This window comes from Thunnus albacares, chromosome 18 (assembly GCF_914725855.1).
Source record: "Thunnus albacares chromosome 18, fThuAlb1.1, whole genome shotgun sequence".
Lineage (NCBI taxonomy): Eukaryota > Metazoa > Chordata > Actinopteri > Scombriformes > Scombridae > Thunnus > Thunnus albacares.
In genome coordinates, this window is record NC_058123.1 from 1,569,213 (window position 1) to 1,592,869 (window position 23,657).

General features: G+C 37.3%; 1 protein-coding gene and 1 long non-coding RNA gene across 6 annotated transcripts in view; one reads left to right on the top strand and one right to left on the bottom strand.

Moving 5' to 3' along the window:
• The window catches only part of LOC122968129, a 161,875-nt gene that overhangs the window by 97,141 nt on the left and 41,077 nt on the right, over positions 1 to 23,657 (bottom strand). For 2 of the 5 annotated variants that reach the window (XM_044333124.1, XM_044333126.1), the window contains exons 1-2: positions 3,192 to 3,278; positions 1,301 to 1,353 (exon numbers count right to left, since the gene is read on the bottom strand). The exons of 1 other annotated variant lie outside the window; for it this stretch is intronic. Coding sequence is in view for 1 of the 4 variants with exons in the window: in XM_044333121.1 (XP_044189056.1) it covers positions 19,565 to 19,660 (96 nt within the window). In the remaining 3 variants the exon portion in view is untranslated. Of the gene's footprint in view, positions 1 to 1,300; positions 1,354 to 3,191; positions 3,279 to 6,232; positions 6,325 to 19,564; positions 19,661 to 23,657 lie in introns of those variants that run through there. 2 more of the 5 variants (XM_044333123.1, XM_044333121.1) reach the window with 2 other exon arrangements.
• The window catches only part of LOC122968199, a 200,947-nt gene that overhangs the window by 49,466 nt on the left and 127,824 nt on the right, over positions 1 to 23,657 (top strand). The window lies entirely within an intron of this gene.

A 23,657-nucleotide genomic window follows, 5' to 3' on the forward strand; every position in this document is an offset into this window, starting at 1 on the left:
TGAATTACAAGATAAAACATAACTGGCAGTTCAGTTAACTGGTCTTGATGAAGGTTATTGAGGGAAAACAGACGTGTGACAGCTGAGATACAGCAGGCACTGATGTAACTTATCACATAGACAGGACAGAGCGCGGTTTTCTACCTGCTACACCAACTCCTTTACTGCATGCATATTGAGTTTAAAAAAATCCACAAGGTTGCACTGCTGCATCACATTGCCTCTGGTATAATGAGGTATTTCATTTTTATATAGTTCTATGTAGTTTTTACATGTTGGAGAGCCGCATAGCGACGCATAGAGAAAAAACAATAGTTCAGCCCTGCAAAAATAGAGCATGCATGCACGCTGTTTCCATGGTCAGTGCAGCAGCTTCAGTTGATTATAATAGACAAGCTCTGCTGCTGCCATCCTGAGACAGACGTGTTGCTGTATCTTGGCCGTGAGACTACACAGCTCTTTTATTTAAAAGTTAACTACAAACAGGTTACAGTCTTCTGCACCTTTAAGATAATAAAGTGTGATTTATTGACCACAACCACTGACTGAAATGTCTTTGTTGTTTTGCAGAAACAGAAGTTGTTCTACATGTTCTAGAGTGAGGAGGGGAAAGTTTGCTGTGCTTTTACTAATGTTATGCTTAGCAGTGGAGAGACGATCTGCTACTCACACCAATTCCAGCCTCCCTTCATCAGCTCCTTGTCCATGTTAGATCAGACTTTAAGGTGCTTCTGATGACTTATAAAATCCTAAATGGGCCCCATCATACCTGTCTGATCTCCTCAAAGGTTTTGCCTCTGGATCTTCATCCTGCAGCAGATTCAGCCTGAATCTCTTGTCTCTTCTCCTTCTGTGTGAATGATGCCCTTGAGTTTTGCCTCTTGTGTGTGTGTGTAGTCTGTCCTTTTTCCAGGTTTTTCATGGTAGAAAGCAGATTGTGTGTTTCAGGTCCCATCACTACCTGGAAGTTCCTTGACGTCTTCCTGAATGCATATTCCTTATATAATCTTTAAAATCTATCTACCTAATGTTGTCATTCTGTTTCTCCATATCGTTAATGTTTTAAAGGGTTCCCAAGCCAAAAATATCAGGAACCTTTGCTGTAGAACATTCTGTCTAAAAGTTCTGCTGCAAATGACGCATTCACCTGCTGCTACAGTTCATAAAGTATTTCATAAACCCGGCCTACATACCAGCAGGTGCAGTTTATGAAGTAAGAAAGTCAATGCAAGTTGAAAACACTTTTATCAGATGAATTATTGGGTTGATTCAATTCTTCAGAACATTTAGTTAGACTTACCAAAGTTATTTAACGTCCATCACACCTGCAGGATATTTGTGTCTTGGTGAAGTCTGTCATGAAAAGATAAAAAAACATTAATAAGCGAAAATTAACAACAAAAACACATTTGCTGAGCACGTTTTCTCGTCACTCAGTCCTCAGTGTCTGCCAGTTGATGTGACATTGAAACTATAAACCAGTCTGACCAGTCTGACCTACAGTTCTATTATGTGTCTAAATTTAACACCTTTGTTTTCTGTCTTATCCAGAATCAAACTGTTCCTGTAACTGAACATTTTCAGCACTGTTCAAAACTGCTGCAGGAACATCTTGGGAGAAAAATGTTGAATAAATTAATGAATCTTTGGAAATAATTTTTACTAAATACTACTGAAGTTCTCAGATTTGATAACCTGAAATCTCCTTTCCTGTGAAGAGTGCAGTTTCCACTGAGGATCCTTTTTCCAGCGTCACCATTAGACTTTAGGTTTTAGATCTTAATCCATGAAACAACATGTGAGTTACTGAATTATTAAAACACTAATTAACAAAGCTAAAGGAGAAATTTCTCAACATACTCACTTATTTGATCCCTTACAGGTACAAGGTCCTTAGGTTAAATGACAGGTTCACAATGAAACAGTTATTGTTTGCTGTAATTATTCCTCGTGGGCCATTCTGGCCTTTAAAAGATCCCTTCCACTTCCACTTTCAATGTGAGCGATGAAGGACAAAATCTACAGTCCTCATCTTTAAAAATGAATTCTAAAGTTCATCTGAAGTTAATATCAAGTACAATCAAGTGGTTTTCTTCCAAAAGTACAGTCTCTTAAAGTAATAATATTAATATTTCCATTGTATTTCAAAGATTATGTTGGATGGAATTTAGGGATAGATTGAGTTCATTAAATGTTTGTTAGAGGCTGCTGCATCTGTTGCATTATCATTTTTTTGTTGTGATTTTCTTGCTAAACCAACTCATGCATGCAATGTATTTGTAATTTAGCCAATAAAACCTCAGCATTTCAGTTACACTATCAAGACTTTATAATAATAATAATAATAATAATAATAATAATAATAATAATAATAATAATAATAATAATAATAGTAGTAGTAGTAGCTTTATTTGTATAGCACCTTTCATACAAGAAATGCAGCTCAAAGTGCTTTACAATAAAAGAAATTACATGAACCAAGTGCTCCACATGAATATTTACTAAATATTTAAAAAAATATGTAATGACCTTTGTAACACTGTAAATCACATCTTGGCAGCACTATATGATGTTATGTTGGTGAAACATTGACAGAGCATAAAGGGCATCATTGAGACATAAATATAACTACACTGACAGCACAGAGTCTCATACAGACCAATGTCACACTGTTGCTGCTGTTGGTTGAAAGCTGCATTTGAACTTAGTTGTGTTCATGTTAGAGAGGCTGTGTGTGAGAATCAGGTCTCATCATACATGCAGCTGGACGTGTGTGAGCAGTTTCACCTCAATGCTGTTGAAGCCTCATTAATTAGTATCAGTTGATGTTTGCACAGAAGGAGGACTGTGACCTTCGTCCTCCATCACTCCCAGTACAGTCATGTTAGAAAGAGATCTCTTCATGGTCCATATGAACCACAGGAATGATTACAGTGACCACTAACTGCTTTAATGCACATATGGACGCGTTAGTACTGTTTTAAGAAAAACTTGAAATAATGTGAACCTGTTCTTTAAGGAAAAGTCACAAAATAATCAAACAAGTGTCCTCAGCAGCAGCACTGAGGGATTGATTATTGATTAACAGCAGTAACAGTGAACCACAGAGAGACAGAGTCAGGTCGTCTTATTCCTACAAAACAACAACAACAAACACAATCTGATGAAACAAACACTGTGCTGCTTCTTACCTGTTCAATCTGATCCCTGTGAGGTCATTTCTTCTGATTCTTCAATCTGAATTATTGATCAGACTGTCACTCCTGCAGCGCTGCTTCATCTTCTGATAGAAAAGGAGGAAACTGTGTAAAACAGGAGGTGTGACTGATAAAACAGCAGAGGGTGAAGGTTTGGTTTCAGTAAGTCTGTTATTCATAAACTTTAAAACTATCAAATGTTATTTATTTACACACATTTAGATTACATTATAATTAAATATATCTTTGTGCCACAAGTCTTACAAAATGATTATAAATGTGTCCTTCCTGTAAATATCTGTATTGTTAACACTGAAAATCATATTTAGTTTGACTGCGTCAAATCCCCACCCCTTTTTTGGTAAAAGCAGTCCCTCTAATCTTAAAAATAAAATTCAAATTCTGAGGTCTTTGCCAATTTAAAAGCATAAAATAAGAACACTGTATTACTTTTTAGCCATTAGGAGACTAAATACTGTGACCAGTCAGGCAAACAATCATGTTACGTCAGAAATAATAAAGAAACAGGGGTTGATGAGTGTCCTTTCTTTTTATGTCAGCAAGCACATGTTTAATGATCATGTTGCTGTCAATCAGTCTGATTGATGACTATGGCACATCTGGTTTTCTATATTTTACAACAAATATATATTTTTTAATATATTTGTTGTTGTAAATGTTAATATTTTTATCATATTTGTATTTATATTTTTGTATAGATGTGTGGGATTATGTGACAGTTTTTGTGATTATTTCAGACACTGATAATGTGTTTTATCTTGATTATGTATCAAGTCCTACCATGAATTGTTTATATAATGATGTCAGCATGATGCAACTCATTTGGTGTCTATATAAACTTTACTCTTTGTCATGTTTGATAATTGCTTTTTACAGTCAAACACAATTTTTGGGAGCTAAGTTTGCTCCCTAAAAACTCCCTCTGATTGGTTGAAGGAGTCAGATAACCAACTTCAGACTGACTTCAGCACAGAGAAACACATCTGCAACAATATAAAACATGAAAACATAAAAGTTGTTGATGGATCATCATTAACATTGAAAAGCAACACATTCACACATGACTATATGTCACCATCATCTCTCCTGCTGTTGGAGCAGTTATTGATCCTGAACACAAACTGTTAACAGATCTGATCTGAAGACAAACACAAGATATTCACACAAACACTTTCAACAACCGAGCGACTCATTAAACTAACAGTGAGAGCAGAGAGGAGTCATTAAACACTGAAAACTGTCAGTTATGATCTTACCATACGGAGAATAATATCTGCGACACAGTGGCCATCACACATCCTGCTGCTGCATGTTGATCTGATCACAACAAAATGGCTTCCTGTAACTCCTCTCTCACACTCACAATAATACAATTTACTGAGCTTTGACAATTTTAGATTATTCTCTAATTTGTGTCTAGTTTATAAATGTTAAATGGTTTGTCCTCCTCCACTATGTGACTTTGTGTTCACTCGCTCAGTAAGTTCTATTAGATCCTCCAGAATATCCTCTATACAAGATTGAACCATTTCATCACACTGCATTTGGACAGTCAGCTTTCTCTGTGAAGCCACAACTCAGTGGAACGTCCTACCTGATGATATGAAGAACTGCAGTTCAATCAATACATTCAAGACCAAAAAAAATCTACAAAAGATCAATCTATGGTCTTCTCATTAGTGCAGGTAGTCTGGCTTTTAATTTGATAAATTTACATTTTTAATTTCTGATTGACATTGTGGGTGTATGTGATGTGTTGTTGTGTGTAGCTTTGTATTTTGTATTTTGTATTTTGTATTTTGTATGGTTTGTTCTGTGTGTTTTTTCTTTGTACTGTTTGTTGTTGTGCTGTTGTATGTTTTGATTGTGGGGGACTAAAGATGTAAATTAGCTTTGAGCTAACTCCAGTGCATCTTTAATGTTTAAAAACTGCACACTGTCCCAATCAATATCACAACGGTAGATATGAACTTTCTTTGTTAACTCAGGCTTTCTGCTTCAGGCTCTGTGTGCGTTCCCATTAAATGGGGCATTTGACGCATCATTTGACTCTTTATGCACAAAACGGACCGATTGCGTGCCGCCTGCTTCAGTCAGGAGGATCAGGTCATTATAATAGAGAGATATGAATAATATAAATACATTATCACAGCAAAAAGCAACGCTGTTGCTGCAAATAAGGCAAGAGATGAATGCTGGTAGAAAATTGCTGATCGTATAAATTTGTTAATTAAAAACACTAATTCATTAATTCATTAATTACATAATTAGTTAATATATTTATTTTACCTGTCTGTGCCTCCCACATCCAGAGCTCTTAAACTTTAAACTTGATGCTGCAGATTTAAACATTCAGGTCTGACTCTGTGTCATAATGAAGGATCAGTGGAAATCATTTTAGATTCTGGCCAACTCAAAGTGAAATTAATATTATTGAATGAATATTATCTGTGATAAATACCAATAGACTAATCAATTTTATTATTATTATTAATTTTTGTTCAAAGTATTTCTTCATTAGTTTTTTGTTCTTTATTAGTTTTTTTTATTATTATTTGAAATACAGTTTGATATATTGTAACAGAATCCCATCCCACAGTAACCTCTTGCACCAGTACAAATTTACAATATGACATCAAATCAATCAATTTTCTAATCAGTGTTCTAATAGCTGCAGTATCAGCAGTGTTAAACAGACTTGGCAGCAAATCAGGTGGTCAGTGAAAGGACAGCGCTTTTTATTTAAGCTGAAACTCAGAACATAACCTGCTCCAGACCAGGTTACGTTTGCAGCATGAGTTACTATGGTGATGTAGCAGGTTAAAAGAGAGTTACCATGGTGATGTAGCAGGTTAACAGAGAGACACCGTCATGACATTGAAAACCCTGCAGATTCAACATACCTCACTAACCCACTAATCTCTGTTCATAGTTCAACCCTCAGGTCGTCTTATTACTGCAAAACAACATCATCAAACACAATCTGATGAAACAAACACTGTTCTGCTTCTTACCTGTTCAATCTGATCCCTGTGAGGTCGTTTCTTCTGATTCTTCAATCTGAATTATTGATCAGACTGTGACTCGTGCAGCGCTGCTTCCTGCTCTGATAGAACAGAGAGAACTGTAAAACAGGAAGTTACTGTTAAAAATAAAAACCACAGCAGAGGATGTACGTTTGGTTATTCAGACAAAATAACAACTATAAAACCATCAAATGTTATTTATTTACACACATTTAGATTACATTATAATTAAATATATCTTTGTGCCACAAGTCTTACAAAATGATTAAAAATGTGTCCTTCCTGTAAATATCTGTATTGTCAACACTGAAAATCATATTTAGTTTGACTGCTGGAGACCTGAGACTGAGATAACACTGTGTTTACATCTCTGACCACAAATCACTGAATAAAATAAGACAAAACATTCAAGATGTAGTTTTAGTTTTGTTCTTCTGCTTAACTCTCCTGGTGTCAGTTATGGAAGAAGAACTCAGATACTTTACTTCAGCAAAAGTACCAATACATCAATGTAAGAATACTCCTTTATATCAGATGACAGCAGTACATCAAGGGTACTTTGTCCATTGCGTCACACTCCCACCCCTCTTTTGGTAAAAGCAGTCCCTCTAATTTGACTGGTGTTAAATTCAAATTCTGAGGTCTTAATAGCATGATAATAATTTCACCTGCGGCCTTTCTGCAATGGCTGACATGGATCTATGTGGCTCTTTCTGCTATCTTTACTGCAGTTGGTTACCAGTAGAACCTGGAATGGGCCTGTCCAATGTGGTTTTTGCCACTTCCGCTGTTTGCAGTCCTTAACCACCACCCAGTACTGGCAGTGCTGCTTCCACCTGAGTATGAGTAGACTTTAGAGAGTTGGAGAGGTTAATGCAGTAGTTTAGCACAGTATCATCAAACTCCTCCCCCCTCAGGGGTTGTAATTGCACAGGAGAAGACATCCCTGTGTCCATGAGTCTCCCATCATTATCTCAAATGAGGACAAACCTGTTTTAGATTTGCTTTGTCTCCTCATGCTCAATAGCACTCAGGGGAGGACTTTTACCCAACTGAGCCCTGTTTCTTCACACACTTCAGCTAGTTTATTTTTGATAGTGCCATTGTCTCGCTCTACTGCTCCTCCAGTCTGGAAATGATGATCATCTCATCACTGAGTGCTGTGCTTGGGTGTGTGCCTCACACTTGCAAACAGCCACTTCCTGTTGGAGTAAAATAGATTCTAGCAGGTTAAAACTAGTGACGCATGCACTATTTGTTTACCTATGGTTGTTAGAAATCCTCTCATTTTCCACAATGACCTGAAATCATGTTCAACCCTGAAAGCATACCTGCTGTCTGTATTATAAGGAATCTGGTGCATTTTGTAAGAGAAGAAGGGGTCGAGGTTGCTGAGACACTGTGGACATGTCACTCACTGAGAACTGTCTTAAACTTTTGTTTGCTTGAGTTGTTGCATTGATATGAGAGTGTTTTGTGACTGAAATTAGGATGCTGTTTTTGATGACACCCTTCTCCTTTTATATATACTCACTTCTCTTTTTTTAATTCTGTTCTGATAATGTGTGTTTTAAGATTGTTTTTGATAACACTTTTAACACAATTCTAATAATTTAAATATTTTAGTTTAAATAAATGTTTTAGATAACCAGCTTTTTTATAAATATTGTTTTGCATTAAATAGTTTTATTACTATGTAGGTTAGAGACTTTCCACTGTGAAGACAACAGGAAGTGTGACAGCCTCTCTGCTTTGTGCTCCTTGTTGCTGCAGGTTCCTGAGCACACTGGTTATCAGGACCACACCTGGGCCCAGTGTGCCCCGTATATAAAGTCAGTCTCTTCTCTCCCAAACACACTCCTGTGTTACTTTTTGGTTCCTTTTCTTATGTTTCACCATACAATACCCACACAACATACACTCACTCATCTACATGACTGATTTCACAGACTAATGCTACCTTTTGTTGTTCTTTGTTTGTTTTGAGTACTTTGTGTTAAATAGTTGTGCAGCTCATCTTGCGCCTGAAACAGGCTGTTGGGGCTTCTCACATCTAGAAGCTGATGTGACATTTAATCTAACCACCTTCACCTCTGTTTCAACTTTCAGACAGACTGTCATGTTACCTTATTTTGCTGCTTGATTTTGTAATGCACGTGATGATACGATATGACTGTTTCACCAATAAGATGTTTTGTTATGATCATTTGTGGATGAGATTAAAGGAGACCTCCCATCATTTAGGACTCTTTGGCAGTACTTGTGAATGGTTAAATCACACCCGGACCAATAGGGGTGTAGGAAAACCAGTACTTCTCCCTTCTTTTTTTTGCTTTTCTCTGTGAAAGCCCAAAGGAGGTCTGGGCTCATCAGTGATAACCTCCCACCTCAAGAAAATGGATGTATATTCAACTTTGGTTTGGAAATGCCTTCAAAGGTAAAGTGAGAACGCTTTCTCCACCTTAAAGTGTCAGTTTTGACTCTCCACAGGATAGTCTCCTCCCATTCCACCACCAGACACTTCCCATCTGTGTCAAGGAAAAATACATTTATGACACAAACTTAAAAGCAACTATGTACTGTGTCCCTTAAAGCCAGAAGTTTGATTCAATGTTTATGAAGTATATAACCATTTTGTAACCTATATATTATTAATCACAAAGTAATGCTGATCAAAATGGTCTAACTCTGTGACAAACTATAGCTGAAATATATATATTTAGGTTTAATTATTATACAGCACACATAGCATCAGTGCCACTCAGTGGCAAATTTTCAGTGACACTTTGAATACTGGTAAAAAAAAAAATCATTTTATGATTATTTTGCAATAATATTTGCAGTTTTAGTGGCAGTGATCATTTTTGCATCATCATTTTAATTTTAACTGGAAAAAAAACTAGTAAAATGAGAATGATGTGATTTTTGCAGGAGTCCAAACCATCAAGTTCTTTTATGTCTTATGATTTGTAGACTAATAATACCTCATTTATAAAGTTATACTGTCACATTTAACCTGTAACAATAAAACTGCAGCTGCTGCTATTTGGATATTACACTTATCCATATTGTGATATCAATAACATTTTGATTAACTGTGCAGCCCTGGGTGCATACTTCAGTTCTATCATATATACAGGACATGTAGACCCTGCTGACATATACAAGCACTAAAACACAACAACAAGGGTTTTAAATACTAGGATAAAACATAAATACTCTCTGTGTCTCTGTGTCATAACAAACCTGAAATACACTCAGCTCTCACATCCTGCTGCTGCATGTTGATCTGATCAAAACAAAACGGCTTCCTGTAACTCCTCTCTGACACTCTGTCAGTGATGTGGTGAACAAGTTATTCAAGTAGTCTAATAATATTTTAAAAATACTTTCACCATTTTATTCTCATAACTGGACTATCAGAAGATTATGTTTTTATATATGTATGTATGTTTTTACATGTTAACAGTCTGTGACTTTGCACAATTTTAACTTCAACCATTAAAATATCTCCAAAATGATTCCAACTCTGAACTGTAAAAGATGTTTCACAGAGGAGGTGTATTCATGTCTTTTAACTGTATTTTACTGAAGTATTTTTAAAAAGTGAACAGAATTTATGAAACACACGACCAACTTCAGACTGACTTCAGCACAGATGGAACATGAACAGATCAGAGTTTTTGAAGCGTCATAAATGTTTTAACTTCTCTGCTTCTTACATTCATGCGGCAGGTGTAAAAAGTGGAGATGCACCAGTTATTGAGGTTTGGCAGATATAAGGCTACCTGAAGGAGGAACAGAGGGTTATTTTGGCATTCAGGGAAGGCGAGACTGCAGGAATGACTGACCTGCTTCTCTGCTGGGTTGAAGGCGGCTGGTAGTCAGTACGGAAATAAATTGACGTACCAGAGCATCAGTGGTCTATTAGCTGCTCCTGCTGTGGGATTATTTGTATCATTTGTCTGTTTGTTTTATTGAGGTTTTCTTTCCTGTCTAGTCCGCCCTGGTAAGTGAGCTGGTAGCGGGCAAAAAGATACGGGTATTGCCCTCGGAGCGGACTAGTTTTCTTTTTTTCTTATTTTTGTTTGTTTGTTTTAATATCAGTCTGCCTGCTGTCCCACCATTAATCCCAGTCAGCCAGTCAGGGCAGGTTTAAGGTGAGCTGTGGTTGTTAGTCGGTTGCAGTGAAGATAGTCACGTGTTCCAGTTTGGAGTGTGTTAACTCACCTGGTGTGTAGGACTTATTGACTGCAGTGTGCACTGGTGTGTCTTAGTTTAACTCAGCCCCTGCCCTGTTAGTGATAGCTGGGAAATTAACTGGGAGGAAATTAAGGTGGCTGAATGTAATAAATCTCAATCTGATCGTCTGCAATAAAATACTTCTACTTTACTTCTTTTATTGTCATTTCTTATGCTAGTGACTTGCAGTGAGTGTTACATTCACATGAAACTAACGGTGACAGCAAAGAGGAGGAGGTCTGAAACACTGAAACAGTCGGAGAAAATCCTCTGAGTCATAAATCACAAGAAACCTCTTTAACCAGGAAATAACCACAGAAGGTCAGAGAGGAGAGCCCAGAGGGTTTCAAACTGGCTGATTATTAAAATAAATTCAGCATGAAATGGGACTGTTTATGTAGAAAAGATTTTCTTTTTAATATGTTCAGATACACGTTCATAAGACATCTATGTATCTAATATTACATTTGTAAATGTAAAGGATAATCTAATCTAATCAAGAAAACTGACTAAAGTAGATTTAAGACCACAGCAACTAAGACAATGATCCTTCAATGCATACCCAGAGCTAAGCAAGAAGAATTTACCAATGAAATGAACAGCTTGAACTGGGATGATGTTCTGTCCTCTGATGATCTGGACTATGGCTGTGATACTTTTACTCACACAATCAACTCTGTGAGGGAAAGATTTAATGTGAGGATACAGATAAAATCTAAAAATAAAAACAATTTACTGTTTAATGGTTTAATGAACATTTGTGGAAACTAATGAAATCTAGAGATGCTGCACTAAGGAAGGCAGTTAAAACTAGAAGAGACACTGACATGCTGATTTATAAATAAATCTCTCAGATCTCTTCTTTTACCGTCTTTTGCTCTTTGGGGATGTAAAGGAAATTGTAAACTGGAAGTTTTTTTATTGTTTGATGTGCGAAATGTGAAATGTGACACAACAGCTTTCAGGCATGGTGCCACTAAATTTTCCAATTTTTGTGCAGCACTTTTACAACACTTGTTTTCACCCAAAAGGGGGCGTGGCCTTTCTGACGACAGGGAAGTGATGTATGCCTGCTCTCATGAATCGATTTAAAGAGCAACTTGCAGGTTGAATTTCTTACTGGATTTACATTTTATGTATCATTAAAATTGTCCTATTAAAGGTTAATGAATGATTTTATTAGTTTAACGAGACATAAAAGCAGAAATTAAGATGGAAAAGTGGGAATGTTGAGCAGCGCCCTTAAAAAAAGCTTTTTTTTTTCAACAATGTGTCAAATTACGTCACATAAGGGAGTCGCTCTTGTGGTAGTTAAGAATTTGAAAATAATAAGATTTTTCAAAAACATGATTTTATTTCTTTTCAGAGTTATGCAATTATATGTCTTATATATTCTATTTCCTTAATACATCATTTTATTGTTATTTCGGTTATGTTGCTAAGGTTATTACTGTGGAGAATATCCAGCCAGAGTGTAAACCGTACAAATAGGTAATGTGTGTTCTTTTTCTGGGTTGATTGTGTGTCGATCTATTGGTAATGCCTCATGACTCCAGTAGGGGGAATCGCGCTCTCTGCCTCACTCAATACAAACGAGTGAAAACGAAAACATCCCTCTTCCCTCACTATTTTCCATGTTTTAAAGGCACAACACTCTCATCGTCCCAGCTGCAGTTCACTGTAGGTGCTTTTCTTTACACTAATGTGTCTCCTCACTTCCCTCTCTCACGTCTCTTCCTCGTGTCTCAGCTCCTCTCAGTGAGGATGAGAGAGTTTTAATTCTCGTTCACTCCAGCGTCATTTTGAGGAGACGACAACTACTCATGACGAACATCACCTCAACTGTCAAATATGAAGAAGTCAGCTATCAAAATATGATGTATAAATTATTAACTAACAGTTTAATCTATAAAGTTTAAAGTTGTAATTCATGTACAATTAATTAACACGTTACACTGTCACTTAATAATTTCCACATAGTGATACCTGGAACAGCTGATAACTGCTCCAATGTTTTATTATTTGATTATAGATCTATAGCAGCGACTGTCTGTCACAGAATAAGACACAAATAGACAATTTAAATCTGTTAATTAGTGAAAGAACACAACCAATGAAAAGGAATATGTTTAAATAAAATGTTGCTTGTTTAGTTTGTGACAGTCTGACGTCATTTTCAGGCTCAGGATGATTTTATAGGAGACGCAGCTGTGTGACGTCATATTTTCCTGAAGGAGCTGAGACGCACTGAAACAAAAGAATAAAGGAGAAGACTTTTGACTTATGAAGAAAAATAATAAAGTTACAAGAGTGTTTTTTGTTATTGATTCATGATTCAGTCATTTGTACTTTATTATTAAATATGATCAGCAGCTGTTGATGCTTTCATTCTTGTTCCACAGGTAGATTATTACAACAACAGCCCGACTGTTTACTGTCCCATCAGATCAGCTGATCAATCAATAAACAGATTCGATGAAGGGGTGTTGCCGTCCTGTAAAAAAACTTCCTCAGAGGATACACCTGTGGTTCCTCGCTCCTCGTCTCCTCCAGGAGCATTTCAGGGATTGGAAGATCCTCCATGATGGCGGTGGAGGAACGGTTTCCGGGTCACGGGAGGAGAGAAGAAGAACAAATTAAAACACATGAGAGAAGTTTGCCTTCAGGTCTTTCTGCCAGAAAGCCTTTTTAACAGAAATCAAACCTCTTTCCTCCAGCAGCCAATAGTATTAAAGTATTAAAGTTATTGACATTATACAGTTTAATTAAATACAAAATACTTATTGGTTACTGTGTATCTAAGCTACTATATCTGTTATCACTTAAGAGAAAACAAAATCTAATGTTAAAGGTTCTATATGTAGAATTGTGAAGCAATTTACATGTATTAATAGTTGTTTATTGCCAATGAGTGAACAGGTAGTAATGTAACATAAAGAATGAGACCCTCCCCAACTTTCTCGGTTGTCTGTATCAGCCTGTGGTCTGATTTTCACATGAAGAACTCGGGCTGGATTTTCTGCAGACTGAGTGGGAGTGAGAGATGCTTTGCTGAAACAAGCGAGTGCGAGCACCAGGATGTTACAGCTCATTAAATGGCCACAGGTGTCACTAATGAGAAGGAATCTCTGATTTCTATAAAATGGTTCATTTCACTATCAGAATCTGATCCATTCAGTCCAATAACATTTGGAAAGTCTAGAAGAGCCACACGATTGAATTATTTCATCCCATTCAAGTTAGCAGAGGGTTTAACCAGAAGTAGCGGCTCAGACTCACCAAATATTCTGCCAATTAATTTCTTCATAAAGTGTAGAATCTTCTTGGGGGCAGAGTTACAGCTTATATGTAATTCCTATTGATTCAAGCATTTATTCTTAATGTCAGCTTCTCCAAGGAATATACCTCTATTGAATGGATTAATCATTGAAACCTTGATTACTGAACCTCTGAGAAGCTGCAGCACAGCCCTCAGCAGAGCATCAAAAACCACTGCATAACTGGTGACCTGAACTCAGAGAGGAATTCATTATTGTTAGTAACTTCCCATCAGCATTAACAAGATGTTTAATCAATAAATACCATTGTAAACCCATTAGTGACTTATTTTATATTGAATATTCTTGTTATTCCAAATATAGTAATTAGTTGGTAAAAAATTATGTTTGTAAATCAGTTTCCAGGCCAGCAGAGCTTCTTCGTGGAAATTTGATAACTTAACAGGAAACTTATCAATTCTTTAATCACATTTAAGCAGAAAATATAAGTCCATCGATTAAACTAAATATTTATATGGGGAGGGTATTCCAGATGTTTTCTTCTTCTGTAATCAAATTAGTTCATCATTTCACTTTGAGAGTATTATTTAACATTTTGAAACTTAGTACGTCCAGACCACCATTTCTTTTTATGTTGCATAAGATATTTTTTCTTAAATAATGACACTTGTTCCTCCAAATTAAATAAAATAAAATCTTATCTATTCTATTGTATATTTCGGGAGGTATTCCAATGATAAAAACATATAGACAGATCTGATTATTCCCTCAGCTTTAGACAGAAAAACTCTTGTCGGTTGGATTTATGTTTGACTTGATCCCAACTCGCTCTGACATCATGCAGACGTGGGCAACAACAACCTGATGAGATCCAAGTCAGCTGCAGTTGTTGCAGCTGCAGTTGTTCTCCACTGACTGCAAGGATCAGGGCATGATGGGAGACGCCTGGATGTCACCTGGTCAAAGAGCTGATTGGTTCAGGAGTTTGATCAACAACATGATGTTTTATCTTCATTTTGGATTTCAGTTGTCTGATCTTCTACTAAGAATTCAGATGTGTTGATGACAACTTTTATCATCCAAAGAGACAGAAAACATTCAATAACCAAAAATTACAACAGACACAATATGAACATTATATCATTATTTAATTATTGATGTGAAGCCCCAGCAGTCTGAATATTTGACAGATAAATGATATAATGTCTATTTCTGCTTTTTTTTCTCCTCTTGCATGTTGAGTAGATCCGATTTGTGTTTTACTTCATTTATTTATTTGTGCATAACAAAATACAATGTTTTTATACAATATTTAAACATTTGATATGTACACAGAGACATTCACATGTAGGTAACAAACACACTTTTATCTGCATAAACTCAACTATTCATTCATTTAAAGTAAATAAACATCTGTGCAGGAGAGATAAGAAGATAAAAGCTGATACAAAGATCTCTCCCAAAAACTAAATTACATAGAAAAAAATAATAATTTCATTTTATTAGAATTTCTTTCTTTCATCAATGAGATGTGAATGAGTTTGATTAGTGTGACATCAGCTGATCACAGTCGGCATGTTGACCAGCAGGTAGTGATCCGCTTGCTGCAACAGTTACATTTCTATGTAAAATAATTTAATAGTCTAATATTGGAGATTACAGAATAAATGTTGTTTTGATTATTGATTATAGGTCATTTTAACAGGTTATATTCTATCATACAGATCAGCATTAAAACAATGTTAGTGATTGATCAGCTGAGCTTGAGTAGATTGATCTGATAACATTTTATTAAATCAGGATCAGATCTAAAAGGATGTAAATATTTCTGTGACTTCCTGTAGATTCTTTGAAAGCTGCTGGAAACTGTCTGACTTGACTGCAGCTTTTTGTCACTTCCTGCTGATGCTGCCGCCTGATCCCTCCACTTTACAAGAAAGGAGCAGTTCATCTGAAACAAGCCTACTGATCAGCTTTCCAATAAGGAGGCGTGTCGGTCGGTAAAAGACGTGAAGGCTCTTGTGTATCTTCGCTCATGGCTCCTCAGAGCAGGAATAAGTGCTTTGGGATGACCTGCAAGATGGCGGAGCAGAACGACTTCCAGTTCAAGTGAGGATCGAGGAACCTCAGGTTTCTGTAATCCTCTACTGTGATACAGAAACCAGGTTTCTGGTTTACATGACAGGACAGAAATCAGCTGAGTGCAGAGAGTCGACTGTAAACTGGTTACTGAAGTGCAGCTGAACACACTGATGAAGAGTTTTGATCTGATGAAGCTGAGAGCAGAAAAGAGGCTGAACTATGAGAGTGATTGATGTGAGAATCCATAACAAGAAAACCAACAGCTGCTGTCACTATAAGATAAACTCTGGCTTTACTTTCACTGAAGTGGATCAACAAATGATAATTAAACATTAAACTAAATGAACAGTTATATATCACAGAGGAGGTGGTTTCCCAGAATCACACAATTTAAAATTTAAAAGACGATTATGTGTCTTTGAAAAAAAATTATTACAATTATCAACATCACACTTAATAGGATTAAAATGAAATAATGTTTGTGATGTTTAAACATTTATATGAACAGTGTAGAGCTTGTTGTCTACACAGCTGTCTGATGTTGTTCATCTACAGCACTGTATCTTCAGCTGCTGTTCGTTTATCAGACATGTATCGCAGCCCTGCTTCGTTTTTTTTATCCATTTGTTTTTTCATCTCCTCCAGCTTCTTGACCTTCTCTGTGTCTCTGATCTCCTTCATCTTCTCAATCAGGAAGTCCAAGTGGACATAAGTAGACAGTGAATTATCATTCAGAGCGATCCGCTCTAGATGTTCCACATGATGGTAGACCTCTGTAAGCAGCTGAATCTTCTCTGCTTTCAGTTTTTCCATCTCTGTTTGAAGATTTTCCAGAAGGCTCTTCTTCTGTTCACGATCTGTTTTATTCATTTCATATTTCTGTTTCACATCTTCAAAGGTCTTCTTAACTCTCCTGGTCTTGTTCACATATCTCCACTCTTCTTTCACATGATCTGATGCAGGACACTTCCCTGTACAAACAGTACAGCAACCTCCTTTCATGACATCACAGTCTCTGGGATACCAGGCCATTGTGCATCCAGGATAGTGACAGTTCTCTTCACAGATGTTACAGGTGACAGCTGCTTCATAATAAAACAACCCCCACCACCCTCCATCAATAGTCTCTTTCTCTTTGTAGACCTCATCAACTTCTACAGTGAACTCTTCATTCTTCTTCATCTCTTGTTCATGTTTCTTCAGAGCTTCTTTAGTCTGTTGGATCTCATTCTGTTTTAGTTCAGTCAGCTGGATTCTGTCTTGCAGGTTTTGGATGCAGGCTGTTATTCTGATGCGTGCATTCAACACTTCAACTGTTGTTATCAGATTTTGAGGTTTAGATTTTTCCAGGAAGTCTGTGAATCGTTTCATTCCTCTCTCTGTTACCCTCCATGCATTCTCTACAGCAAACTCTGTTTCCTCTGTTCTCTGTGTGGTCTGGCGGTTATTGAACAGGAAGTGAACGGGTTGATTCTTCTCATCTTTGGCACATTTAATGTTTGCAGCTTCAAGAGCTTTCAGAGCATCTTCAGGTGTTATTCCATCTGAGTGTGTGATAATAGCGACAACGTTCTTCTCCAGGTCTTTTCCAAACAGAGACGTCACTGAATCAAAGATGTACTTCAGTCGGTCACTCAGTCGATTCACACTCGCCTTCATCACCAGACCCACTGCATCAATTTCATGAACTCCATCTTTTGAACGAAACAAGTCAAATAATCTTTGACTGATGATGACATCATGTTCAATCTCTCTGGTGTCTCCGAATCCAGGAGTATCGATGATGGTCAGAGAGAAGGGCAGAGTTTTACCTTCAAAACCAAAGATCTCGTACACGATCACATCTGATGTCTGACTCTCTGTCTGACTTCTCTTCTCTTCTTCTACGATCTCAAACCAGATGTTGTCATCAAACTTCACTCCCATGGTGTAGTTGAGCAGAGAGTTGATCAGAGTAGATTTTCCTGCTCCTGTTTCACCTACAAGTAAGATGGTTTTGTTTTCCTTGTTCAGGTTTTTCTCACCAACAGTTTTTCTTGTCAGAGTTCCAAACTTCTCTTCCTTTGGTCTCAGCTGGTAGACAGCAGGAGATCCTGCAGAGATCAGAGAACTTTTGGAGACGATGTCCTCATAAGTTGTGTTATAAGTCCTGTAGAAAAAGCAGAGATTCAAGCAACATGTTCTTTTCTCATCAAACTGACAAATTAAACACATTTCTAATCATATACATGCCTACATTAGTGGCTGGTTTAATAAATGAATAATAGTACAGTGGAGTATAAATACTGCAGCTGTGACATCTGTGATTGTAGAATATGAATAAAATAAAGTTAAACCAAACGGTCACATTTGGAGATTTTAGTCTAAATGTGAGCTCTGGTTTTGACTGTGAGGACAGAGACTCAGATTACAGTCAATTAACAGGATCTTCTTTTTCTGTGTAACATACCACTGCCTTTAGTTAGAACATTTAAAATACATATTCAAACCTCCAAACACCAAGTTCTGAGTTTCTTTAATGACTTTGTCAAGAAAAATTGAAATCTTTGCCTATTGTGCCAAAACATTTTCACTACATTATTTACTTGGTAAACAGAATTATTACTGATGCTTTTAGCTTTGTCAATCCCATCCTGCATGCAACTATAACTAGAATACAGCAATTATTATTATTATTATTATTATTATTATTATTATTATTATTATTATTATTATTATTATTATTATTATTATTATTATTATTATCATTAATAGGCATACACATCTCAAGGCAGAACAAAATAAGGGGAGAGCACAGCACCATAATAAATAGGGTAAACATCAATGTGACTGTACTAATATATGTTAGTGGTTATACATGCCAACAACATATTCATGGATGCCAAAATTGCCACAATCCTCCGTACATCAACCATCCTTGTCATCAACATCAGATCATCATCATCATCATCAACAGTGACAGTCAACAACAGTGTTCATTAAAAAACGTAATTACAGCGGGCACAATGGACTTCCTGAATCTCTCTGAGGATCACCTGGGCATAACAGCTGCATCCCAACAGAAAACGGCATAAAATAGGACACCTGCTAAATGCTTTGATAAAATAAATGCATGAGTGACCTGCTGATATCAAAAGACCGCAGCTTCCTGGAAAAACAGCCTTGACTGGGCCCAGTCCAGCCCATTATCCACAAGGACACAGAGGTACTTATTAGAGGAAACCACCACAATGACCTAGGGTCCTATCTTACGCCTGGCACAAAGTAGCACCGAGTGCGTCGCAAGTGTCTTTGTTATTTTAAGACCAACACAGCTGTCATATTCCCATCCAGCTCCCATGTTGTTAAAATGGCAAATTAACTTGCACCCATCTGAGCCACCCATGTCATGTTGGTCTTAAAATGAATCAAAAATAAGCTCCTTAGTCTTACTTATATTTAAAATTAGGTGGTTTTCATTACATTATTTGACAAAACCATCCACATCCTGTTGGAGGTTATCAAACGAGAACAGTCATAAAAACATTAAATCCACTTTAAATGCTGTTGTAAGGAATGTAAATAAACTGAGTATAAAGTGTTTCACAATCATCTTTAAATGGAGAGGAAGCTCTAACAACACTGATGAATACACATGTTGAGATTCTGTATGTTTGTATGTTTTAATGTGGATAACTTCTTTGTTAGAAACGCCTTTCTGTCAGGTTTAAGTTGATACCTTTCACTGTTAAAACTTATAGGTGGCTCTCTGGACCGGTCACTCTTCATGGACACACAGCTGGAGGTAGGAGAGTCTGGTCTCTCCTGATGGATCCTGAAACAACAAAAGACAAATTAAAGACAGTTTAAACCTGAAAAATGTTGAAATTTGAACAGAAAGTAACTCGTTGAAATCTAAGAACCAGACAGATCATCTGTAAGAGAACAATGGAGGAGAAGTGTTTTCTTATTCACTCAGATTCAAAGTGTTGTCAGTTTCAGTCTCATCTATTCCTCCTTGTAGACGGAATAATTGTCCAGCTGATCTACACAAATAGGGGTCAGCATTTCACATCCCTTCCCCTTCCTCCACGGAGATAAATTACAACATAACTCTGACTAACAACTGAATAGTTACACACATGCTCCTAGGATAGGTGTCAGTCATAAAATGTCAGAGAACTCACTGATGGTAAAACAACTTTTTCTACCAAACAGCATCATCTTTTCATTAATTGCTGCCATTTTACAACACAGTAATCCAGTAGAGAACTAATTTATTGATATGATATTTCAATATCAATCCAGCTTACAATGATGTGCCACGATGCTAAATGTCTCATGGTGCAACTCAGTGCAGTTCATTGGATCAGCTGATATAACCAGCTGATGTCTCATCTGGCCAGTGTCTGCAGCAGCAGCTGGCTGCTCTGACAATGTAGGTGCAACTTTCCAAACAGGCGTTATTTGGATAAACTGACCACATATTACTACCATATTACCACACATACTTTAAACAGTCCTACAGTGACAATCTCAACAGCATTCAGCCTGGATCCACCATTACTGCTAGGGCTCAGGGCAGCTACTTCTTCTTCCTCTCATGTTGGACTGAGGGCAGACTGGATGCTAGTGACTCACTATCACCCCTGTGGTACAAAGTGGTATTACGAGACTGTACAGGCCAGACAGGGCTGGAGCTAGCTGGTTAGCATGCTAATTTCAGTAGATATCTCTGTTACATAGTACGTATAGGTCTATGACATTACGTCAAAACTGTGATTCTTCACATTCTGATAAATTTAGTTAATTTCAGAATGTTTAAAACTAAAATTCTCAGATATTCTCACACATTATACCTTTAAAAAATAAGTAGCCTAAGTTATAAGAACTTAATTTTTTTCATTTCTTAGCCCTGAGGTAATGGTTGAAATAATCTGTGTGGCATAAAAATGTCATCTTAAAGAGGTTAAGTTAAAAAAAAAAGAACCTATCCTTAAAGAATAACTGTTGGACCCCTGGCACCTTCATGCTGGGGCCCTAATGATATAGCTACTCTGGATGGCATTACCCTGGCCTCCAGCTCCACTGTAAGGAATCTGGAGTTATCTTTGATCAGGATATGTCCTTTAACTCCCACATAAATCAAATCTCAAGGACTGCCTTTTTTCACTTATGTAATATCGCAATAATCAGGCACATCCTGTCCCAAAAAGATGCAGAAAAACTAGTCCAGGCATTTGTTACCTTTAGGCTGGATCATTGCAATTCCTTATTATCAGGCTGCTCTAACAAGTCTCTAAAGATTCTCCAGCTGGTCTAGAATGCAGCTGCACGTGTTCTGACTAAAACTAGAAAAAGAGATCATATTTCTCCCATTTTAGCTTCACTACATTGGCTTCCTGTAAAATCTAGAATAGAATTTAAAATCCTTCTCCTCACCTTAATGGTCAGGCACCATCCTATCTTAAAGAGCTCATAATACCGTATTATCCCACTAGAACACTGCGCTCCCAGTATGCAGCTTACTGGTGGTTCCTACAGTGTTTAAAAGTAGAATGGGAGGCAGAGCCTTCAGTTATCAGGCTCCTCTCCTGTGGAACCATCTTCAAGATTCGGTCCGGAGTGCAGACACCCTCTCTATGTTTAAGAGTAGGCTTAAAACTTTCCTTTTTGATAAAGCTTATAGTTAGGGCCGACCAGGCTCGCCTTGGATCAGCCCTTAGTTATGCTGCTATAGGCCTAGACTGCCGGGGGACTTCCCATGATGCACTGAGCTCCTCTCTCCTCCTCCTCCTCTCCATCTGTATGCATTCATGTACCATTAATGCATGTCACTAACTTGGCTTCTTCCCCAGAGTTTTGTGTTTTCTTGTCTCACAGGAAACCTTCAGCTACAGACCGACTGCTGTCCAGCTTGATGCCCACCGCTGCTGCTATTATTATTATTATTATTATTAGTCATAAGTCATTATTAGGCATATTTATATTATTATTATTGTTGTTTTAGCCCGGTGCTGCTTGAGGTTTCTTCCCGTTAAAGGGGAGTTTTTTTCTTGTCGATGTCACCAAGTGCTGCTCATCGGGGAATGTTGAGTCTCTGTAAATTAAAGAGTTCAGTCTAGACCTGCTCTATGTGAAAAGAGCCCTTGGTGCTATATAAATAAAACTGACTTGACTAATATTTCTTTAATAATGTCCTCTTGCTGTTAAGCCGCTAGTCAACATGAAAAAATCCTAAAAATTAAAAACATTGATCTGGGTTGTCTTCAATGATTGCACTGTGCTCACAACAATATGTTTGACAAACAGCATGTAGCTGGAGGCCTTTTTTGTCTGAGTTGTGCTGCTGTGATCCTGATTGGTAGCTGAGCTGATTGCTGACAAAACACATCATCAAGGTCAACAACGTCTTTTACCCTGCCATGCTGTGTGCAGTGGAAACATACTTGAACTGTGCCAGCAGGACTCGACTACTCGTAACTGATCATGGCATGACTCAGTATGACGACCACACGATGGAAAAACACTACAATTCTACAAAACACATGTAGAGCAGACGGACAGACTCTCATGATCCCTCCAGGATCCTTGAAAGGGTAAACAGCTGGTCCACTGATCCAGAATAGCATTTTAGTGTATGCAGTCTATAAAACGTGGTTTGTTCAATGGTTAAAATCCAGCCTTTGTGATATTTTTTATCATATTTCATTTCATGTTAGAACATTCAATGTACTTTCTGTGTATCTGATGCACAAACGCAGAGGACGTGACGTAGCTAGGTGTGAAGTATTAGTGACCAGTAATAGATGTGTTTTTATTATGTTTCCTGAAGCCATGCAGGCTCACTTTGGTCTGGGTTACAATATTTATATTATGTACTGGTTTGCTGTAAATTTCAGATGCTTTGTGTGTTCATTGTTTTAAACTTGGTGTGATGGTGCTACTGGATGATTAGTTATGTCTCTCCAGTTACAGGGCGTATGAATGAATTGATTATATCATTAGTAAGTTATATTATTTCTTGTTTCTGTCACAGATCTGGTAGTGCAACATGCTTCAAATGAGAGCAAGAGGACGTCTCTGTAGTGTAGAGTTGTGTTTTAGAGTGTAGTTATCAATGAAAGCCTGTTTGTAAAGCACTGCCTACAGCCTGTTCAGAGTTACTTGTTAATGTTTTTGGTTGGTGTGTGTGTGTGTGTGTGTGTGTGTGTGTGTGATATAAATTTCAAGTGCCTTGTTGTATTGTTACCTGTACCGTATAACATGGCTGTGGCTCCATCTACAATAAATCATCTTCTGATTAAGAATAAACCTGCATCCTGTGTGTGAACTGTCCATAGCTGAATATGCTGCTACGCTGCTTTGACATACAGCATGTTGGTATTTAAGTTTGTTGTCTGTTGCGTGTAAAATATTCTAAAACTGGTGTAAAATGTCTCTGGCCATTCAGATTAATACAAAAGTCATGAATGTTGCGCAGCATTTAATATGACGTCATCATATAAACTTTCTCTCAGCACCCCCAACTCTGACTGACTTCCAGCATCCCCAAATCCAGGACCAGGACAGAATCCCCATCACTTCACCTCAGTCTGAGTTTGAACGATCCGCCACCTTTCCAGCATCCAGCATAAACTTTCCCAGAAAGACTGAGCAGTGTGATATCTCAATATTTAGATCATATCCTCTGGACCCCCTTTTTTGACAGCCAAGACAGCCCCACAATGTCCAGAAACTTCAGCATCTCAGAGTGTATCTCATCAACTCCTTGTTTTTAATTCCCCCTCAGTGACCTCCATCAGAGAAATGGAGACATGTTCTCCTTGTGC